The sequence below is a fragment of the Morone saxatilis genome, unplaced genomic scaffold (genome assembly GCF_004916995.1).
Source record: "Morone saxatilis isolate NCDOM2014 unplaced genomic scaffold, NCSU_SB_2.0 Contig1, whole genome shotgun sequence".
In the NCBI taxonomy this organism is placed as follows: Eukaryota; Metazoa; Chordata; class Actinopteri; family Moronidae; genus Morone; species Morone saxatilis.
In genome coordinates this window covers 17,329,584-17,347,829 of record NW_023339651.1, presented here as the reverse complement: position 1 = coordinate 17,347,829, position 18,246 = coordinate 17,329,584, and the positions used below count along the sequence as shown (strand labels likewise).

The window sequence follows — 18,246 nt, the reverse complement described above, 5'->3', positions numbered from 1 at the left end:
GGAAAGAGGGATGGAGTAAGGCCAGAAGGAAGTGATGAAAAGATTAAGCTGGTTTATGTTCCTACGTCTTTCCAGTGATTCTGAGTCCAGTTCTTTGGATTGACACTTTTTTGTTTTGTAACAATCAGGAAGCCGATGACTCTCAAACCAAAGTAGACGTTACAAACTCCTTACAAATCGCATTCTGTTGAGATACACCAGTAAGTTGTCTCCTTCTATGAGCAACCGTAACATTTTTGTGTTGCTTTGCTGCTAATAAACCAACATCTAGCCAATTTTTAAACCCTCATTAGTACTGTGTATGAAAAAAGGTTTCCTGGCAAAAAATACTAAGCCAGAAACAAACAAACTTTCCCACCAAAAGTGAGATAAGAAAAAAACAAAATGTAGAAATATGAAAGGTTTTGTGTGAATTCGAGAAAAAGGGACGGGCCTCTCGAGATATAAAGTGTACATGTGTTCAGACTGAGTGTGCGGTGGGAGAGGTTCTCGATTGGTCAGATACCCTTGGCAGACACCTCCTGAAAAAGGAAGATCAATTTCAATCTGTATTTCTCAAGACTCGGACGGCAACATTCCTATTGTCAAATGAAAATTATCATGTCATATCGACGGCAGAGGGATTTTTTTTTTCAGCTTTAAGAAACCAATGGTGTCCACTGCTCCTTGTAGAAATTTAAAAAGTGCCTTTTGGATTTAGTTGGTAAATAGGCACAAAATTCACAAAAAGTATAACGCTAGCAGATGCTAGCGCATGTGTTTTTACGAGTAGGAGGCAGTGGAAAGAATAAAAACCAAACCAAGCAGTTTGTAACCAACTCCTATACAGCCGGAGGGGAGGGGGAACAGGCAGGGAATCGGCTAACTCCTACAAATCTCACCCAAAGCTACGGTAAAAACTAACTATTTTTCTTCCAGATTTATGTCTATCCCTGCCCCTGCGGCTGTACTACACCACATGCAGAAGAGGGGAAGGGAGGGGGGTCGTCTCGTTTAGGGCGATTAAATGATCAACAACTCCCCCTCCCTCTAGCTCTGTATACCACCACCATGCAAGCCCCGTCTGTCAGCACTCACTGGGCATGCTCCAAGGGGCCATCCCAAGCACGGCGTCTACGGTAGACCAGGCAAGGTAAGGGAGAAGGGAAAGGTGGGGTGGTTGCTAATACCAGCGGTCAGCTGTGCTAGCTCTGCAAACCATTTGATTATGGAAGCTTTTCTTAACATCCAGCTTGATCAGTTTAATGCTGGGGTTGAAGAAGAGCTTCCACAGTCTGTAGCAGAGTCTGCAGAGTCAGAATAGGTGACCACCGGACTGCAACAAAAACTAGCCTGAGGGCCTACAAGGAAAGGAAAAAGGGAGGGTTCTATCGCAGAGTAGCAACTGTGGTTGGTACTAGCTCACTAAATGCGTTCTTCCGGATTCGGCCAAACCAAATCAAAAAGCAAAAAGCAAAAAAAAAATAAAAAATAGGCTCAGGCTCAAATCAAGCAGGACTCAGAAAGATGTGGAAAGACTACCGACCAGCCAGCTCCTTCTCCTTACTCCGTCTCTTTTTCTCCAAGCGTTTCAGTCTCTTCTCCTCCCTGCGCTTGGCCTCTTCGGCCTCCTGGTGGCGCCGGCACTTGTGGAAGTTCTCCACCACCACGCCCACGAACATGTTGAGCACGAAGAAGGCCACAATCAGCAGGAAAGAGATGAAGTACAGCAGCATCCACGGGTTGTGGTTCGTTCTCGGCTAAAACAGACACAGAATACAGAGTTTTTATAGACATTTACAGCAGAAGTCTTCTTTAACTGTGTGTATGCACTTATAAATGACTAACAGATATTATTAGTACATATTTTTGCGTGAATGGCCACAAATGATTTTCCCTTAGCTATAGCCAAATGATATGTGCTCTAAACATATTTTACATGTGTGTACATGTGGGTGTCTGTGTAGAGATATGTGCATAGTTTTGAATGTATTTACCTGTTGGTCAACCGCTACAGCGTCTAGTCCGTTATACATAATATCCACCCAGCCATCTTTTGATGCCAGAACAAACAGAGACATCAAAGCCTGAGACAGAGAAAGAGAAGAAAGCGTAAAACAGAAATACTACACTATAGGGATTACAAAAACGTAATATTATATATATAATAATATAACATTTATGTATTTATTGATCGGGAAGCATTTCTGAAGCCTCACCTGTCCCAGGTTGTCAAAGTTGTACTTGTGTTTATCCCATTTGTAGCCTGCCAGGTAACACGCCGTCTTGTTCTTAATGTTACTGGTATCTTCTGTTTGACAAGCATAGAACTTCCCCTTGAAGAGCTGGGGAGAAAAACACAGACACACCCTTTATTTAAATGGTTAATGCTGAGGGGAAGCATTTACATACATACATTGATATTTCAAATGTGTATATATCTCATATGTTGTATATTTGCAGAAGAGTCAAGATCTTTGTCCAGTAACTTTATTAAAAAATCCATATTATCCAGTTGTTTTTTTGTTGTTGTTGTTTAATTGTAGAGCTCTAGTTAGGCGACATCTCTGTATGCCATTCTTTTATTAATAAATAGTGTGTTGGTCTTTTGGCTGCAGTGAGACCAGCTAGAAGTTCACGCCTGCAGTTGAAGTTCCACTCAACAGTGCTGAGAGGTAGCACTGTTCATGATACCAGGGAGGTGTCTCCTCAACAGGGCGGGAAAACAGCAGAAACACTTTTCCAGAAACGTTTAACGTCCTAACAGAGTCACATTAGCTGATTTTCTTTATGTTAAGCTAAGCTAACTGGCTGCTGGCTGTAGCTGTATATTTACTGTATAGGCATGAGTTTGGTATCGATCTTCTCATCTAACTCTCGGCAAAGTAAACAAATGTGCCCAAATGTCCAACTATTCCTGTAATATGTCTTTTTATACGTTTTATACTCTTTGACCACTTAAGCTTTTTAAAAAGATATCAGAGACACATAAGTTAAAGGTATCTTTCGTTCAGAACAAGACTTGGCAAACATCAGGCTGTGTGACCAACCTGGTTTCAGGTTATAAAATGTTGGTTTAGACAGTAGCTGAATCAGTACAAAATACAGCAGTGGCTAATTGGTATAAAATAATTATGTCAAGAGATTGTGGGTTGCTGAATGGCCACACCCGTATTAGCAACAGTTCCAACACCAGAGGTTATGGACTATGTAGTGAATTCCATGGATGCCTTTTAACGTGTGACTTGTGGGCGTGTGTGGGCTTCCAATTACTGCCTCGTGGTATCGTCATAGCCATTAACCCTTCATGACACTACATTACGTGGACAGATGGTTTATGGACATAAGCATGCTAGATAGACAGGAGCCTGAACTGCACCAAGGGCAAAGAGCTCATTGGTATAGATTAGTCCTTGGGCTGTTAGCCATGAAATCTTCATTGTGACCAGATAAGCCTACATAAGTGTCTTAGAGTGTGAGTTATAACATGGAAAGTGCATGGAAAAGCTATTTTTCTGCAAATAATCTGTGATGTATGTACAACCAAGATGGGACAGGGGACAGGGGACAGTGAATAATTGTGGGAATATTTGTCACATGTCAAACTGTTGCAGCGTGGTAGGAGGAGGGTAATGTTTCTGTGCCACGGCTGGCTCGACTGCGGTCTTACTGCCTCTTTGTTTTCTCATTATTTTCTCCCTCCCTTCTCCTCACCCTTCCTTTCTCACCTGTACTCCCAAGATGCCAAAGATAATGAAGAAGGCGCAGCAGATGACCACGATGTTGCCGATGGGCTTTAGCGATGACATCAGGGTCTCTACCACCAGCTTCAGCCCCGGAGCTCTGCTGATCACACTGGAACACAGCGTAATAATAGGATATTAGTGCAATGCGTGTTTGAGTGTGTATGTTTGTGCAGGTCACTAACAGTACAGCTCATACCAGATGGAGCAGGGATGCCCGCAGCGTTCCAACCCACAACCCCCACGCACCCCTAGGCCCTTACCCTGTCTGCACACACACACACACACACACACACACAAATAAACCCTTTTTTCTTTTTTCTTTTACCACAGTCAGAAACTTCTTCCTCATTTGCACACATTTCAGAACTTTTCAAACCAAAAACACTTGTTGGCTTAAAGACAAAATCACTTTCATCCGTTCCTGCTCTTCTTTCTTTTTCTCTCTTTCACACCTCTTTCTGCTTCCTTTCTATTCTGCAGTCAAGGAAACAGACACATCTAATTAAGCCAATGGACTGATGAGGATGTTTAATTAGTGCCAGCATGGCACCCAGCACCGCACTGCAGCTGAGCTTCTCCGACGGGGTAAAACACAAACACACATACACACACCTGCCAATGCACACACACTTGTCTGCCTAGGCTTTCACACAGGAAACACGCACACACGATACATGAAAACGATATTTTACAGGCAAAGGTGACAGTCTCTTCAGCCTTTGTCTATTAGTCTTGTCGTGTCTCTGTATGTTTTGTATGTTTTCCCAGTTGAGTAAAGAAAGAGTCAATAACGCATTACGAGACGACATAAGAAAATAAAAGGCCAGGGCCGAACAAGGCCACTGATCGATAGCCCTGATCAGAGAGGCTACACGTCATCACTTCACCTCACTGCCTCTCTTAATGTTCTATTGGAAACCATGTTGGGGTGTAGTACCACTGCTGACCTATAGAGGGTACTATTGTTCAAGAGCTACATCTGCCCTGGCTGTGTCTGCTTTCAGGTATGAGAACATAGGGCACAGATCTGAGTCCACTTTCAGTCTGTTTGTCTGGAGAGGAGTTTACCTTTCTATTTATTATGACACAGAAATGTGAAACACTGCAAGAGTCAGATGTTTCAAAGGTATTTTCAAATTATATGCTCATTTGAATTTTTCCCCCTAGATATAGGCAAACTTGCCATCCTTTCATTGGTGCGCGTCAGGGTGAAAACGTTTTTGTCCAGTGGCTACATGGCTAGAGAATGTTTGACCAGCCATTCAATAGATTACCATTGGTTTTGTGCTCCCATATTTTACTAGCATATGCGCCCTGCTCTCTAAAGACTTTAGAAAGTTAGAAATGTGAGGAGATGAAGAAAAACTAGCTTTACATAAAAACACTATAAAAGTGAAGCAAGAAAGAAAGAAAAATATGCAACTTGTTGGAGAAGTCAGTGAGTTTGCAGATCTCATCAAGGGCAGAGAAAACACTGTTTACAGCCGCTACCCGGCTCAGTCCCTCAGATCCCACATTACCTTCAAAAAAAGATGTTTCCACACATTGCTGCTTTGCATATGAAAACCCCAAGCCAACCTCTCTTTACACGTCTTTACATCATGTTCTCCTTTTGAGCTCCACTCCGACAAGTGAAAAGGCTTATTAAGGAGGGGAACGGAGTAGAGACGAGCTTCTTATTATGAGTCAATACACTCTGATGATGCGGTACGTGAAGGACACACACTGCGATGGGCTCCTCTCTCCACAAAGTCTATTTGCATATGACACGAAGAAAAAAAAAAGGATGAGGAGGAGCTGGATGGAGGGAGCCAGAGGGAGAGAAAAGTTAGCTCTCGCTTCTTCTAATCTAGCACTCTGCATAATTTCATAGCCGTTCACAGCGTGTCCTTGTTTTGTGTGATACACAAAGGAGCGGGAAAGATGCACAGCACCTGCACACATGCACCGCCAGTCTCTCTCTCCACCACCAGCATATCCCTCACGCTTAGGAAAAAGAACAACAAGCAAGGCAATAAGTGGCAGGCATGTTCCCACAGTGCAAACACTGGGTGTAATTAAGAGACGTGAGGAGATAGAAATAGGGAATAGAGGGAGGAGAGGAGGGCTGGCGAGTTGCAGGGGTATAGAGGGAATAAAAAACGAGGCAGCTGCTATTTTATCGCTTTTTTTGGTCTAAACTTTGTTCCTGGCTCCACCTTGCTGCGTAAACTTCTTCCCACTCTCCTCTCTTTCAACCTACAGCTGTCCTTCCACTTCAGCTGTCAAACTATACCACTCGCTGTTCTTGTGCCTTTTGGCAAAAGTGAGCGAAATGCTAATGTAAACTGTAAGCTGATGAATTCAGACGCCGCACAAACACAATATAAACGTCTTGAAGAATGGTAATTATGAGCTGAGTTAATTGGCCAACGTCAGCGCTGTCACACACAAGGCGTGAGGGTCAAAAAAGCGTACCCACATTGTGAGAAATCACATAAACTACCCAATGGAAGCCTTGGGATAATTACATCACCGTCAAGTGACGGATGAGCTCAAAGGCTGTGCCGACAGGGGTCAACCACAGGGGGGGAATTGTCAATAAACAGACCTGTTGGCCAGCCACGACCCCACAAAGCTGTTAAGATCAGTCTGCTGTGTGACAGGTACAATTAATGGATACACCCCTGTGGTGTGGAGGGGTTGGGGTTTCTGGGCTGCAGCTTGAATTGTCAATGAGGTGTAGGTGGTGTTGTGCTGACATAAAAGTGCCATTGAATGACACAGGGTACTAACTCCTGGGCTTCCCTGAGGCCGGCCCTCAGCTCAGGTTGTGGGCTTGATGAATGGCCGCAGAGGTGTGTGTGTGTGTGTGTGTATGTGTGTGTGTGTGTGTATGTCCTGTTAAACAAAGCTGATGCATCATTCTGTCATGCACACGGACGAACACACATGCTCGTGCACCCCTGTGGACGCTCCCTTGTGCAATGTAATGCCAGTCATTAATATCTCTAATGAGAAACGAGCACACAAACACATTCACACACACAAAGTCACCCGCCTTGCTGCGATAGTACGCACACACGTAGCAAGCGACTCAAGAATATGATGATGCTGCTGCCTGTGTGAACCCCCACGTGCCCTGCACTGCCAGAGGGGGAAACACAGACAAGCTCATATTTAATGCAAACAGCCGGTGAGCGCGAGTCTGCCGCAATCAGACTGGAGTGACAACAAGCTGATATTGAAACTCACACAGAAGCACTATGGGTGACAAAGCTGTGTCTGCCTGGTGTGGTATGTTTGACAGACATCATTTTGGAGAATTTAGGAGGAAAATGTTTTTTAACTTTATAGCTCGGAGCTTTTTCTCATGAAAATGGGAAAGGAATATATTCTTATGGACATTACTGCCTTATTATGTAGCCAGTAAATATGCATTTCTTTATCTACATCTAACAAACAGTTAGTTTAGTTATGTCTTCCTAAGAAACTTGGGTTTTACTTGATCTGTTTACACAGAAATGAGACTATTAGCCAGAATTAAACTATTTGGGCAGTTGATTAGTAATGAATTCCACTAATGATGAAGAATGAATGAAATTTAGTTTACTAACTTTCTATTTTGTTTACGGACTTTATAAATCAGGAGCAGACCTTATAGTAATACAGGTCTGTCTTTAAGTTTTGATAGTCACAAAACGTCATCTAGGGCTGTGTATTGGCCATAATCTAGTGATACGATACACATCGCGATACAGGGGTTACAATTCCTGCAAGCAAGGCGATATATTGCAATCTTTTTGAGAAAGACTCGGACAGGTCGGTTCTGAGGCCAGTTTCTTTCTTAGCAAGTTTAAATGTTGGCAAATAGGAGTGATCCCTCACGGAGGACAAAAGGGACCAGAATGGGGCAATCCTGACCGGTTGAGTGTGAGAGACAGAGACTGAGTCTGTACCTCTCTTTAGGCCTCAATGTCTTATCAAGCCATTTTTGTATTCACCATGAAGACCCCCATTGAAGTAAAAAGGAAACTAAAATAAATAGGCTATAGATTGATTGAGATCATGATGTAAGGCATCCACAATCTAGTTTTGTAGAGACTGTGATATTTAATGTCCTCTAACTTCTGTTTCCAAACTTCACAGTTAGTTATGCAGTCAATAATGGCTATGCTGATTGGACAAATTACTTTATGGGGCTCTTCCTTGAGTGACGTATTTTAAACAATGCAATTGAGTTGTTAGTACTTAAAAAGTGTGATTTTGATTAAGTTAGCTTTTGACTTCTGTTTAGAATTGCAAATGCATTATAATCACCATTTTGAAACCTGGGTAGAATCTTTAATGCAGTATTTTGTTTAAATGGTACAAATGGAGAAATTCATAGGCTATTTCCAGTCTGGCTGTAGTCCACAGGGCATTTCAGCCAGCTCGTTCAACCTGACTATAGATTTTTAGAGCCAATGTACAGGGTATTTGAGTTTAGGATTCTGTGCTCACTGGTCTAGCTTGGTAGCTCTGTCCTGGCCTACTTCCCACAAAGTTTCAAACTGGCCACTACTTAAATAAGTGAACATTTTAAAAGTGTATTGTATATTTCTTCCCCACCTTTTTTCAGAGGCAGTTTTAGATGCATCAACTAGTCACCAGCCTATACATCTGGTCAAAATAGGTAACTAACACACAGATCCAGGCTTTTAAATAAATAGATTTGGTTTATGTTAATAAGTTTTGCAGAAGCACTGCAGTGCCAACTCCAACTCCACAAATGCTGTTCCCAAACAGTTATTTGTTCACTACTTAACTTGCCTGCAGTACCCTATCACCAAGCCATGCAGTACACTAACAGCAGCACACTCATAGTTTAATAGACTATATCCTTTAATGCTGTGCTCCTTCTTTTGGATTGAAAGTTAATAACTACCTTAAAAATTATTTTATAGTATTACTTTCTCATAACTCTATCTGCAGCCACAGGGGATGAGAGAGCCAAGCCACCAAGCTCAGCTCTTTCCTCTTTCTTTTTACGCCCTCTCCTGTTTCTACTTCACTCACTCTCTTGATACAGTCCTCCTTATTCTGTTTCTCTCTCTGCCATTTTTTATTTTTCTCAAACTGAAGATATCCCTCCCTCGAGAAGTGGTTGCCCTTTGCTCCCGAGAATATTTCTCCCCAAACTTAAAATTTGTCCAATTTCCTCCCGTAATTGCTACATATTTTCTAATCTGACTTTAAAACCTTCCGTACTCAACATTAATACAGCCTCAGCCGCGATGCCCTCTGGGGATTAAATAAGTGAGGGCAAACAGCAGAATGACTTAGAGACTGAAGATCCAGCAGCAGTTAGAGTAAGGTACTCTTTTCAAGTGCTCACTTTGTCACCGCTGCACCAGATCTAATTAGAAAAGCCTTCGTTTGACAGCCAGTGGCACCAAACCAAATTCTGAAGTATGTTGAAGTACGCTGTGTCCTAGCACTCACTTGTAGGAGCTGAGAGTCTATGTTCATTTATAAGAGAGAAGTTATTATCGTTTCCACTCTCTTTCTCAGTTTTCAGTGCCACAGCAATCCTCATGTCAACTTACACAAAAATGATTCCTTTGTGTACATACAGTGACATATACAGATTTAAATTTGGAAATTTGGCCCAAACTAAGTGAATGAGACCCAATATTAATAAACTGGAATCATCCTTAACACACATACAATATAACAATATACGGAAGCCCTGAGAGGCAAGAAAAAAAAAAGTGATTCAAATTTTTAATCTCCCATGTTTATGACTTCAGAACAGGTGAAAAATGGTTGTGCCACAGTAATCTTCCTTAATTTTGTGAAAACTGGTGAAATTACAAGTTTTGGCAGGTGGAAAAAGGTTCTTATTGTTGTAATACTCACTATTGCCATAAGAGGCTGAAGTGCACCACTACCCCTGTTTCTAAATAGGACTAAAAACATTCATGTTTATTCTAGGTTTGTTTGGATTTCTCCACGCACTCTAAACACAAGGTATGTATATTGTTTGTTAGCAAGTCATGTAACATTACTGTCATGTCTTTCTTTTGGCTAGAAATGTATTGTCATTGCCGATTAATTTTAGAGTCTGACCGAATTTCAGCTGGGTTCCATTTGATGTCACACGTACAGTGTAAGCACTCAGGTCATGGCTTACAGATCGGACCGTACATTGTGAACACATAAAACGTGAGCTTTGGCTTTATATCGCATGTACAGTAGGAGTAGAAATTAAACAATATCTGTTCAGAGATGAAAAAAACTAACTTAGATTCTCCTGGCAAAACCCCTTTTTCTCACCTTTTCTGAAGTGATAAAACAATTTAGATCAGACTCAGTGTCAGTGAACAGTGTCCTTACAAATACACCCAAACATAGTGTCAAATTATACAGTACAAACTCACTACCTAAGTACACATCCCTAAGTATAACAGTATGAACTCAATAAAGAAAGTAATACTTTTTGAAGGCAGGGAGAGCGAAATAAGTCTCAGCACAAGATTTCACTTTCATGTTAAAGGTGAAAGTTAAACCAGAACGACAGAAGAGATCAGTGGTGTTTAGTGGGAAAATTTGGCAGAATGAAAATGAATATTTGATTTTCCTGCTTTTCTTGAGAACTGTGATAAATATTCAAGGAAGAGCAAAGCCTTGAGAGCTCCCCTTCACGAGATGAAACTGAGCATTGTGGCTGTGAGCCAAGTCGAGCGTGAAGCCACACGAATGCAAATGGTACACACGCAAACATACATACACTGAGGCTAAAACTAAAGCAGTGTGCATGCGTAAAAACAAAAAGACACACATTGTTCATCGTCTCTGTCACACACTCAAACACACATATTTGGAGTTGTAAGTAAAAACACAGCCACCAAATTGGTGATTTCCGCCTTATTTCTGCTCAAATAAACATAACTGAGCAACTGTGTACACGCTGACAATATCACACGCATGAATGCACACCAAAATAAATTCCTGCACATACAAAAATACACACATATCTCTCAAAAGTTCCAAAAGGTGGTACATCTCAGAGCTGAGAGAAAGCTCTGTTTGTTTCCACCTCCGTATTAAAACAATACATCCACACCAGGAGCTTTTATCATCCTCTGACACTGGGAAATGGAGAGGTTTAAACCTATAAGATTGGGTTTAAGACTTTATTTTATGATTCCTATCAACAGTTTCAGGGGTGGTTGTCTTTCTTCTCAGCATGTTTTGTTTGTCCACACTTTTTGGCAGTCCCTGGGAGAGCCACTTACCGTAGTGGCCTCAGGGTCCTCAGCAGCCTCAGCACTCTGAGCATTCCCAGGATCTTGGTACCAGAGTTGGAGATGAGATACACCAGAATGTCGATGACAGAAATCGTCACCAACATCCCGTCCAGTACGTTCCAGCTGCTCTTCAGGTAGGCCTTCTTCCCGAAACACCAGCCCAGAGCTACAATCTGGACACATATAAGGACACAGAGGCATGGTACATGAACATATATCAGAGTGCAGTTAGTGTACTGAGCATACGTCACAATGGGTAAAACTGCTGTGGTGCACATCATTTTGGGATACATCTAAAATGTATTATTAACTCCAAATGTGAGTGGCATAAAATGATACAAGAATCAATAATTCAATATCTGTTTTTTTGTCTGCGTGTTTGCAGATTTGTTTGTTATGAAGCCATCTTCTGTATTTGTTAGGAGTTGATGCTTAAAGTCCTATATGCACAGCTTATTGACTTTGTGGAGCGATTGTTTACTCAGAACTTGGCAGCGAAGATCTTAAAAGCTGCAAGCGCTTTCCAAACCTAATTTCTAATTCTATAGGTTCCACTCATCATTTATTCTGCCCATAAAGCAATTTGCATTCCAGAAAATAATAGAGACTGGCTGGCTTTGTGCTTTTTAGCTCAAACTTATTAAATCAGTGCAGGACGATTATTTTTGCTTTCATGCATTTCTAAACACCTACTGTAACTGAAAAGATGAGAGAGTAAGAGAGAGCGGGAGATGGATAGATTTACATTAGTTGATGCTAATCAATGCATAACAGTACATACTGTATATGAATAGTGTGGCAGGGGAATCATCAAAGAGGCTGATCAAAACTTATCAACAGAGAAAGGTCACAGAGAGTCCTGACAGCTTCGACTGACTCTTCAAGTACTTAATTGTTATGCTTAAAAGTTTGAGGTAATAACACTTTACCGGAGTATTTCCATTTTCCATACATTATTATTTTATGGCACTAATTTCAAAGTCATCTATGTTTATTATAGTAAATATTGTAACAGCCATCGGATAGTAGCAAAAAAATAAAAACAACATGGGACGAAAGAATTAGGGGATTGACAGATTGAAGACAAACATTTTCTTGTGGAACACAGGGAGTCACTTACCAGTACGCCGTTGCATATGGTAACTGTACTAGCTGTATCTGCACTAGGAGCTCAAAAGAAAGGGGGGGGGGTTAAACACTACTAATGCAGGAGTGGAGGAACGAGCGGCTTACAGCCTCAATGGAGGCCAGCTGATTTACAGCGGCTCCGACCAGGACTGTGACTCTAGGGATAAAGGGTTCAGGCAGGGACATGAAAGGAATGAGACAGAGGAAGAGGAGCGAGTTTGAAGTGAGTTAATTTGTAAGAAGCTGTTATATATCATCCATCGTATCTAAGTCTGTGACTATTTGTTTTTGTGAAGTTGGAAGTTATTTGTTGCATGTTTTGAATGATGAGACTTATGTGATGTTATACCCTGTTGAAAGTTAACTAAATGTTCCATCTCCTTGCTGGTTGTTCTGACACATTCAGGTTAATTACCGCTTTTTTAACAGGCGACTGTTAAAATCTGTATATTTAAATAATTTAATTAATATACATAAAGGTGTGTCGACTAGTCAACTATTGGCTTTATCTAACGACGAATAGTCGACTAGGAAAATCTTTAGTCGGGGGCAGCAAAATGTCCTTTGTAAAGCATCAAAAGTACTCCATGTCACTAATAAATTCTGGTTACATTATTATTAATACTGATGTATTCATTTTGCAGCATTTACTGCTGTAGCTGGTTTAGCTGTAGTTGGTTTTAACTATACTTAACTATAAGGCAGCTATGTCCAGTGGTTCCCAAACTAGAGGTTTGGCCCCCCCTTCAAAGGCTCACAAGATACATCCATCAATGGGGCAGGAAAGAAGAAATACACAAAGTTCTGCTGCACATGTTTCTTTGGACTTTTTTCTAATCTTTGATTTTTTTGTGAAATGTCAGAAGCCAAAAAGGTCAGGAACCACTGGTTTAAACTTTGCAGTGTATTATGTAAACTGATCATCTTTTTTCTTATCTTAAAATCTTTCTCTGAAAGTAAACAGTAACGTCAGCTGTTACATAAATGTAGTAGAGTAAAAAAAAATTTCCCTCTGAAATGTAGTGGGACAGAAGTACATGAAAACTGTACTCAGGTACAGTAGATGTACTTGGTGACTTTAACTTTGAATGCTGGACTCTTTCTCATTTGTAATGGTATATTACCAACACTTATGTAAGTGAAAGATCTTGTCTGCTGATAACCAATCATCGGTTGTGTCAAGATTACTTGAAAACTAAATGATGAAACCAGTGCTCTCTCTCTCTCTCTGTGTGTGTGTGTGTGTGTGTGTGTGGAAGGCCCTACATCCGTGAGCACGCCAATTGCACTGAGAACAGAAATAGAGACAGAGACTTTGAATGAGTGACACCCGTGAACTTTCCTCCCCTCTGCCTCTGCCTCTGCTCGCTCCTGCCCACGCCTGCATTGACCTCCATTCAAAGCTGGTCCATTTGAATACTGGCGAGACAATCCTCCACTTAGCATTATGAAACAGCCCCGAGAGTGCGTGTGTGCACATTGTGCGTGTTCACCGAATGTTTGAGTCTCAATCTCTCATTCTCTTCCTCCCCTTCCTCTCCCTTTCCACCCTCTTAACTCTGTTTTCTTTTGTATTTTTGGGGGCTTATGGTACACGCAGGTATCAGGCAGACTGTATTTTCTCTGCAGCTTTGTGTCTAAGCGGTTTTTGGAGTCTGGTTCGGGTTCCTTCATCTTATGCAAAATGTTTGTCAGTTAACACAGATGTGTCACACCTTGTTTTTTTCAAAACTGGAGACGAATGATAAGGGGTCTTCGATATGAGGCAACCAGTGCTTTTATGTTCGCAAACAATCTGGCCTGATCAAATATTCAGTGGCATAACAGTTGATGTCAACTGAGTAAGTAAGAACAGAACTCAGCGATGACTTCATGGAAGAGTGCAAAACAAATGCGTACCTTTAAAATGATGACTCTTTCAACTAGCTTAGGCTTAGTAGCCTAAGTTTACATGTAATCCATGATGATGAAGATATAGAGAAACAGAAATGCATGGCAAAAATGACATATTGTTAATATTTTAGAGACCCCCTAAAATTTCAGAAATTATGTTTTATGGGGAGCGTACAGTATGTCTTATTAAGAGGAGCCCAGCTCCCCCTGGCTCCCCTGCAGTTTGCACCCTGCATAATGGATAAAATTACCAAAATCTGTCACAAAACTTGCACTGAGGTTTAAAAAAGAGTGTCTCACCTTTATAGTCATCTCAGCCACAAAGATCGCTGTGAAGATGTAGTTGGACAATTTGAGGAAGATCCGCTCCTGCAGTAAAGAAGGCAGAAAGACCTGGTTGAGCTGAGGTACAGTACATGCACCAATAGCAAATAATAAAAGAGTTCAGCTGAATAATGTATGAAGGAGCTATTTCACAAACTGTTTTCCCTGTTGCACTCACTCATGATGGCTGACAGGCAAATAGAAAGTTTACTGCTTATTAGCACTGCAGGAAGTTTTCAAACAAGGCATCTAATCTTTAGGCCTAAAATCTTATGTTTCTTTTATATATGACAATGTTATCCACAGTTTTGTTTAGTGCAAATAGAACAAAAATTGCCTGAATCAGCTGAATTGCAGTGGGAACAAGTGGCATTATATCACCTGTGGAACACTTGGCTTCAGTTGTGTCGTGAAACAAGAATTTAAGGCTGAAATTGGCAGTTTTCCAATGACAGGAGCATGTTGCATCAGGCCCTTTATTGTTTCATCAGAGATAAACAGTCCATTCAAAAAACAAGCACCGTCATTTTGTTTTGTGAACGTGCATGCAACAAAACCATCAGGACGGAGCTATTAGATCTCCACCTATACACACATTACTGCACTCCATGCTTCCCTAATTGCCAGAGGCAGCATGGCTCAGTGGTGTGTGTGCACGCAGCAGAGGATGGGAGCCTATTTACTGAGCTAAACAAGGACTGAGGAGAGAAAACAAGCAAGCTAGCAAGAATAAGATCCCTTCACTGACTGCTTATTTACTCTACTTCCCCTCTGTCTGAGGAGACACAACCCCGTCCTGCCACTGACTGTCTATGTACTGCGTGTGTGTGTGTGCGTGCATGTGAGCGGGTGTAGGTGGCTGCCTTTCCCACGGCCTCCGACTACCATCACCCATGCTCCGAGGAACACAAAATCACACACACAAACACAGACATGGCAGTCCTGCAGCGTTTTTCGTGAAGTCTCTGGGAATGTTAGGCATGACATCACTGGGAATGCTGCCGTTAAGAGGTTTTATAAATTCCACTCTTGACAGCAGCCATTCCTGTCCTCTGTCAACGAGTTTCCATACTTTCATTCATTACAAACTAACAGGCTTGTGGTAGGAGATGAGATTAGAGCCGAGAGAAAGTAGAATGTAGGGGGAGGAACAGAGAGATAGAGGGGCAAATTCATGCTATTCATGCTATAATGAGACATGAATTCACCAGTTTGCCTAAATTTGCTGTCGGCCCAATCAAAATCTGGCAAAAAGCTGGAGATTTAGGTGTGTATAATCATGTTACCAGCTGTAGCCTACAAGCTGTTAACTTTAGCTTGGGCAGGTTACGCAAATATACCTTGCTAGCTGAAACGTATGTAAAGCTGTAGCTATGTTAGCTAGCAATCCTGCAAAAATAAAACAATATTAACTTTAAGTTACCCTTTGCATATGTGTGCTTATTTATTGTTTATTTATTTATTTGTATTTGTCCAACTGAAAGGAAAAAAAGAAAAACCCCCCAAAAAACCTACTCTTAAACTTTATTTCTGCAGCTTTCCACAGTAACGTTAGCCCAAAATAACCATTTTAGCAACATAGCTTGCAAAAAGGAAGTGAGTTTTTTGTGCTTATATTTTGGCTAATGATGAACATAAAATCTGCTGAAAATTTGCTCCAACATTTTGTAGCTTGCTAGCCAAATAATTACATGTAAATGGCTGTAGCCATTTGAGCTATCTAGCTAGCAAAAATGAAGCAATAAGAGAAGTGTAAATAAAGAATTAGACACAAATTCAGAATCGTATCCAAGTCTAAACTGTAACAAATTTGTTAGCATGTCAGCTGTTTCCATTTTAGATACCAAAATGAAGCAAAGTATCAACTTTAGGTTGTTTTTTTCATGTTATTTGACTTACTCGACTTAAATGAACCAAATAATAAAATAAACAATGTTAAAGAAACTGAACATTTGCTCTCTAGGGGGCTAAATATAGTTTGCTAGCTAAAATATTGCACATAAAGAGCTGAAACCATTTAGCCTACTAGCCGACCAAAACACAGAATCAACTCAGTCAAATAAGTAGCCTAATTAAAAGTTAATTAAAAGTTGCCCGAGTGCTTTCCCCCACGATTCTCATTTTCAGGTGATTGAAAGAAACAGATAGGAACCAAGGGCTCAGATGAATTAAAACATATCCCTTTTGCTCCCTTCTCATTCCTTATCTCTAACGGTGGTGGTGTTATTGCCAGTTCAACGCCTGGATTCCAGTGTGTCTGACAACAACTCAGGGCACCAAGCAAGCCGTCAGCCTGAAAAGATCATTGTTGCTCGGCTTGTTTTGAAGTCATGCAACAGAGGCCAGCAATGACTTAAACTGAGAGGCACTTTGCTTAGTTACAAAACAGTCAAAACAATAAACCAAACACTTCCAGTGGGTTAATCTACAGTGCTCCACTAGGCATTGTACACTGGCAGCCCCTAGATGCTGGAGACGCACAGTATCTCTCTAACTTTTAAGGAAATGTATAATGATAGCAATAATTTAATAGGTCACTGCACTGTTACATAAAAATCCTGCTTAATGCAGCATTCAGTTATGCCGTTACAAAGCCTTCCTGTATTCCTGTGCAGCACAAAACGAGAGTCAGCCCACACTTCCTGGAAAGCTTTCATCACAGACAAGTGTGCAGCGCCATCTCTCTATCTTAATGTTGTACGGAGCAGATGACGTGGATGCAGGAAACTTAGATTGATTGTATTTTATACTGTTAATGCTGATATAATTCAATTTTAACCTCTAGACAGTGATGTATTGTCCCCTAGCTCAATTAAGAATAATACATCGTAATAGGTGGTATAATCATCCTCAATCATTTCCACTGAGCTACAGTATCCAGGCAACCTCCAGCACTAAACCAAAACAGCAAAGGACTGCAAGCCAAATACAAAGTGTGTGACATAACTTCCAGGACAATAAACTAATTATTCAGCCTGCATTCCACACTAAAATGTTGTGACTAAAAGATTTTATCTCTGTAACAATGAGTACATTTCTGTTTAAAGAATAAAACACGTCTTCTGTCAGGCTGGCACCGCGGGTGATGTAAAACAGGTACTTTAAAAGAGTAGCAGCGGAATGATAAATTATACATGTTTGGTTGTTATACAGAGCCAAAACAGAACCAGCGAGTGGAGATCGATTCACACAATCGGCTTCATTAATTCAAAACATCCCACACAGACAAACAGATAGCATCATGCAATGACCACCCGGGCAAATGAGATCTGGCGCAATAAGCATCACAGCTCAAACCCGTAATGACTGCTCATTCTCTTGTTTTGGGCTGCTTGCTGCGTCATATATTTCCATCTAATTTCAATAATGGCCTCAGGGTGCCGACTGGACATGGCGGCCACGGCAGGAAACTGACAAAATACATCCGCATCCAAAAAATACTGCTCTCTGATGTGAATGTCAGTGTGGCTGCAGTGGTGGATTTTGTATTTACATATGTGCGTGTGCAAAGGTGAGAGACATGAATTCATCCCATCTACTTGTGTGTGTGTGTGTGTGATCTCTCTGCCCTGATTAGACCGGGCTGCCTGTGGGGCGGCCTCCATTTGTTAAACATCTCCTTTCCTGGACATTAGCCACGTACGCCAGCCCACAGATAATTGAATCAATTACAACGACACTGTCTCCTCCGTGTTTCAGTTGCAAAACAAGCAGAACGGAGCGTTCCAGCGAGACCGAACCGCAATTAGGCCCATCCACGGAACACCTCGCTCAGCGAGAAAAAAAAAATCAAACAGTGATAATTATTGTGTTTATGCATAGAGCGGCTTGGCTGTGTTCTGCTGCTATTGCTGGAAGTAGGAAAGGACACACAGTTAGATATATGTGTGTGTGTGTGTGTGTGT

At 41.3% G+C, this 18,246-nt stretch overlaps 1 protein-coding gene across 1 annotated transcript in view; it reads right to left on the bottom strand.

The window, feature by feature from the left end:
- The window catches only part of cacna1g (calcium channel, voltage-dependent, T type, alpha 1G subunit), a 155,722-nt gene that overhangs the window by 42,843 nt on the left and 94,633 nt on the right, over positions 1 to 18,246 (bottom strand). The window contains exons 20-25 of the mRNA XM_035670064.1: positions 14,318 to 14,386; positions 10,985 to 11,169; positions 3,708 to 3,834; positions 2,199 to 2,324; positions 1,977 to 2,066; positions 1,547 to 1,739 (exon numbers count right to left, since the gene is read on the bottom strand). Of these exons, the coding sequence (XP_035525957.1) occupies positions 1,547 to 1,739; positions 1,977 to 2,066; positions 2,199 to 2,324; positions 3,708 to 3,834; positions 10,985 to 11,169; positions 14,318 to 14,386 (790 nt within the window). The remainder of the gene's footprint in view (positions 1 to 1,546; positions 1,740 to 1,976; positions 2,067 to 2,198; positions 2,325 to 3,707; positions 3,835 to 10,984; positions 11,170 to 14,317; positions 14,387 to 18,246) is intronic.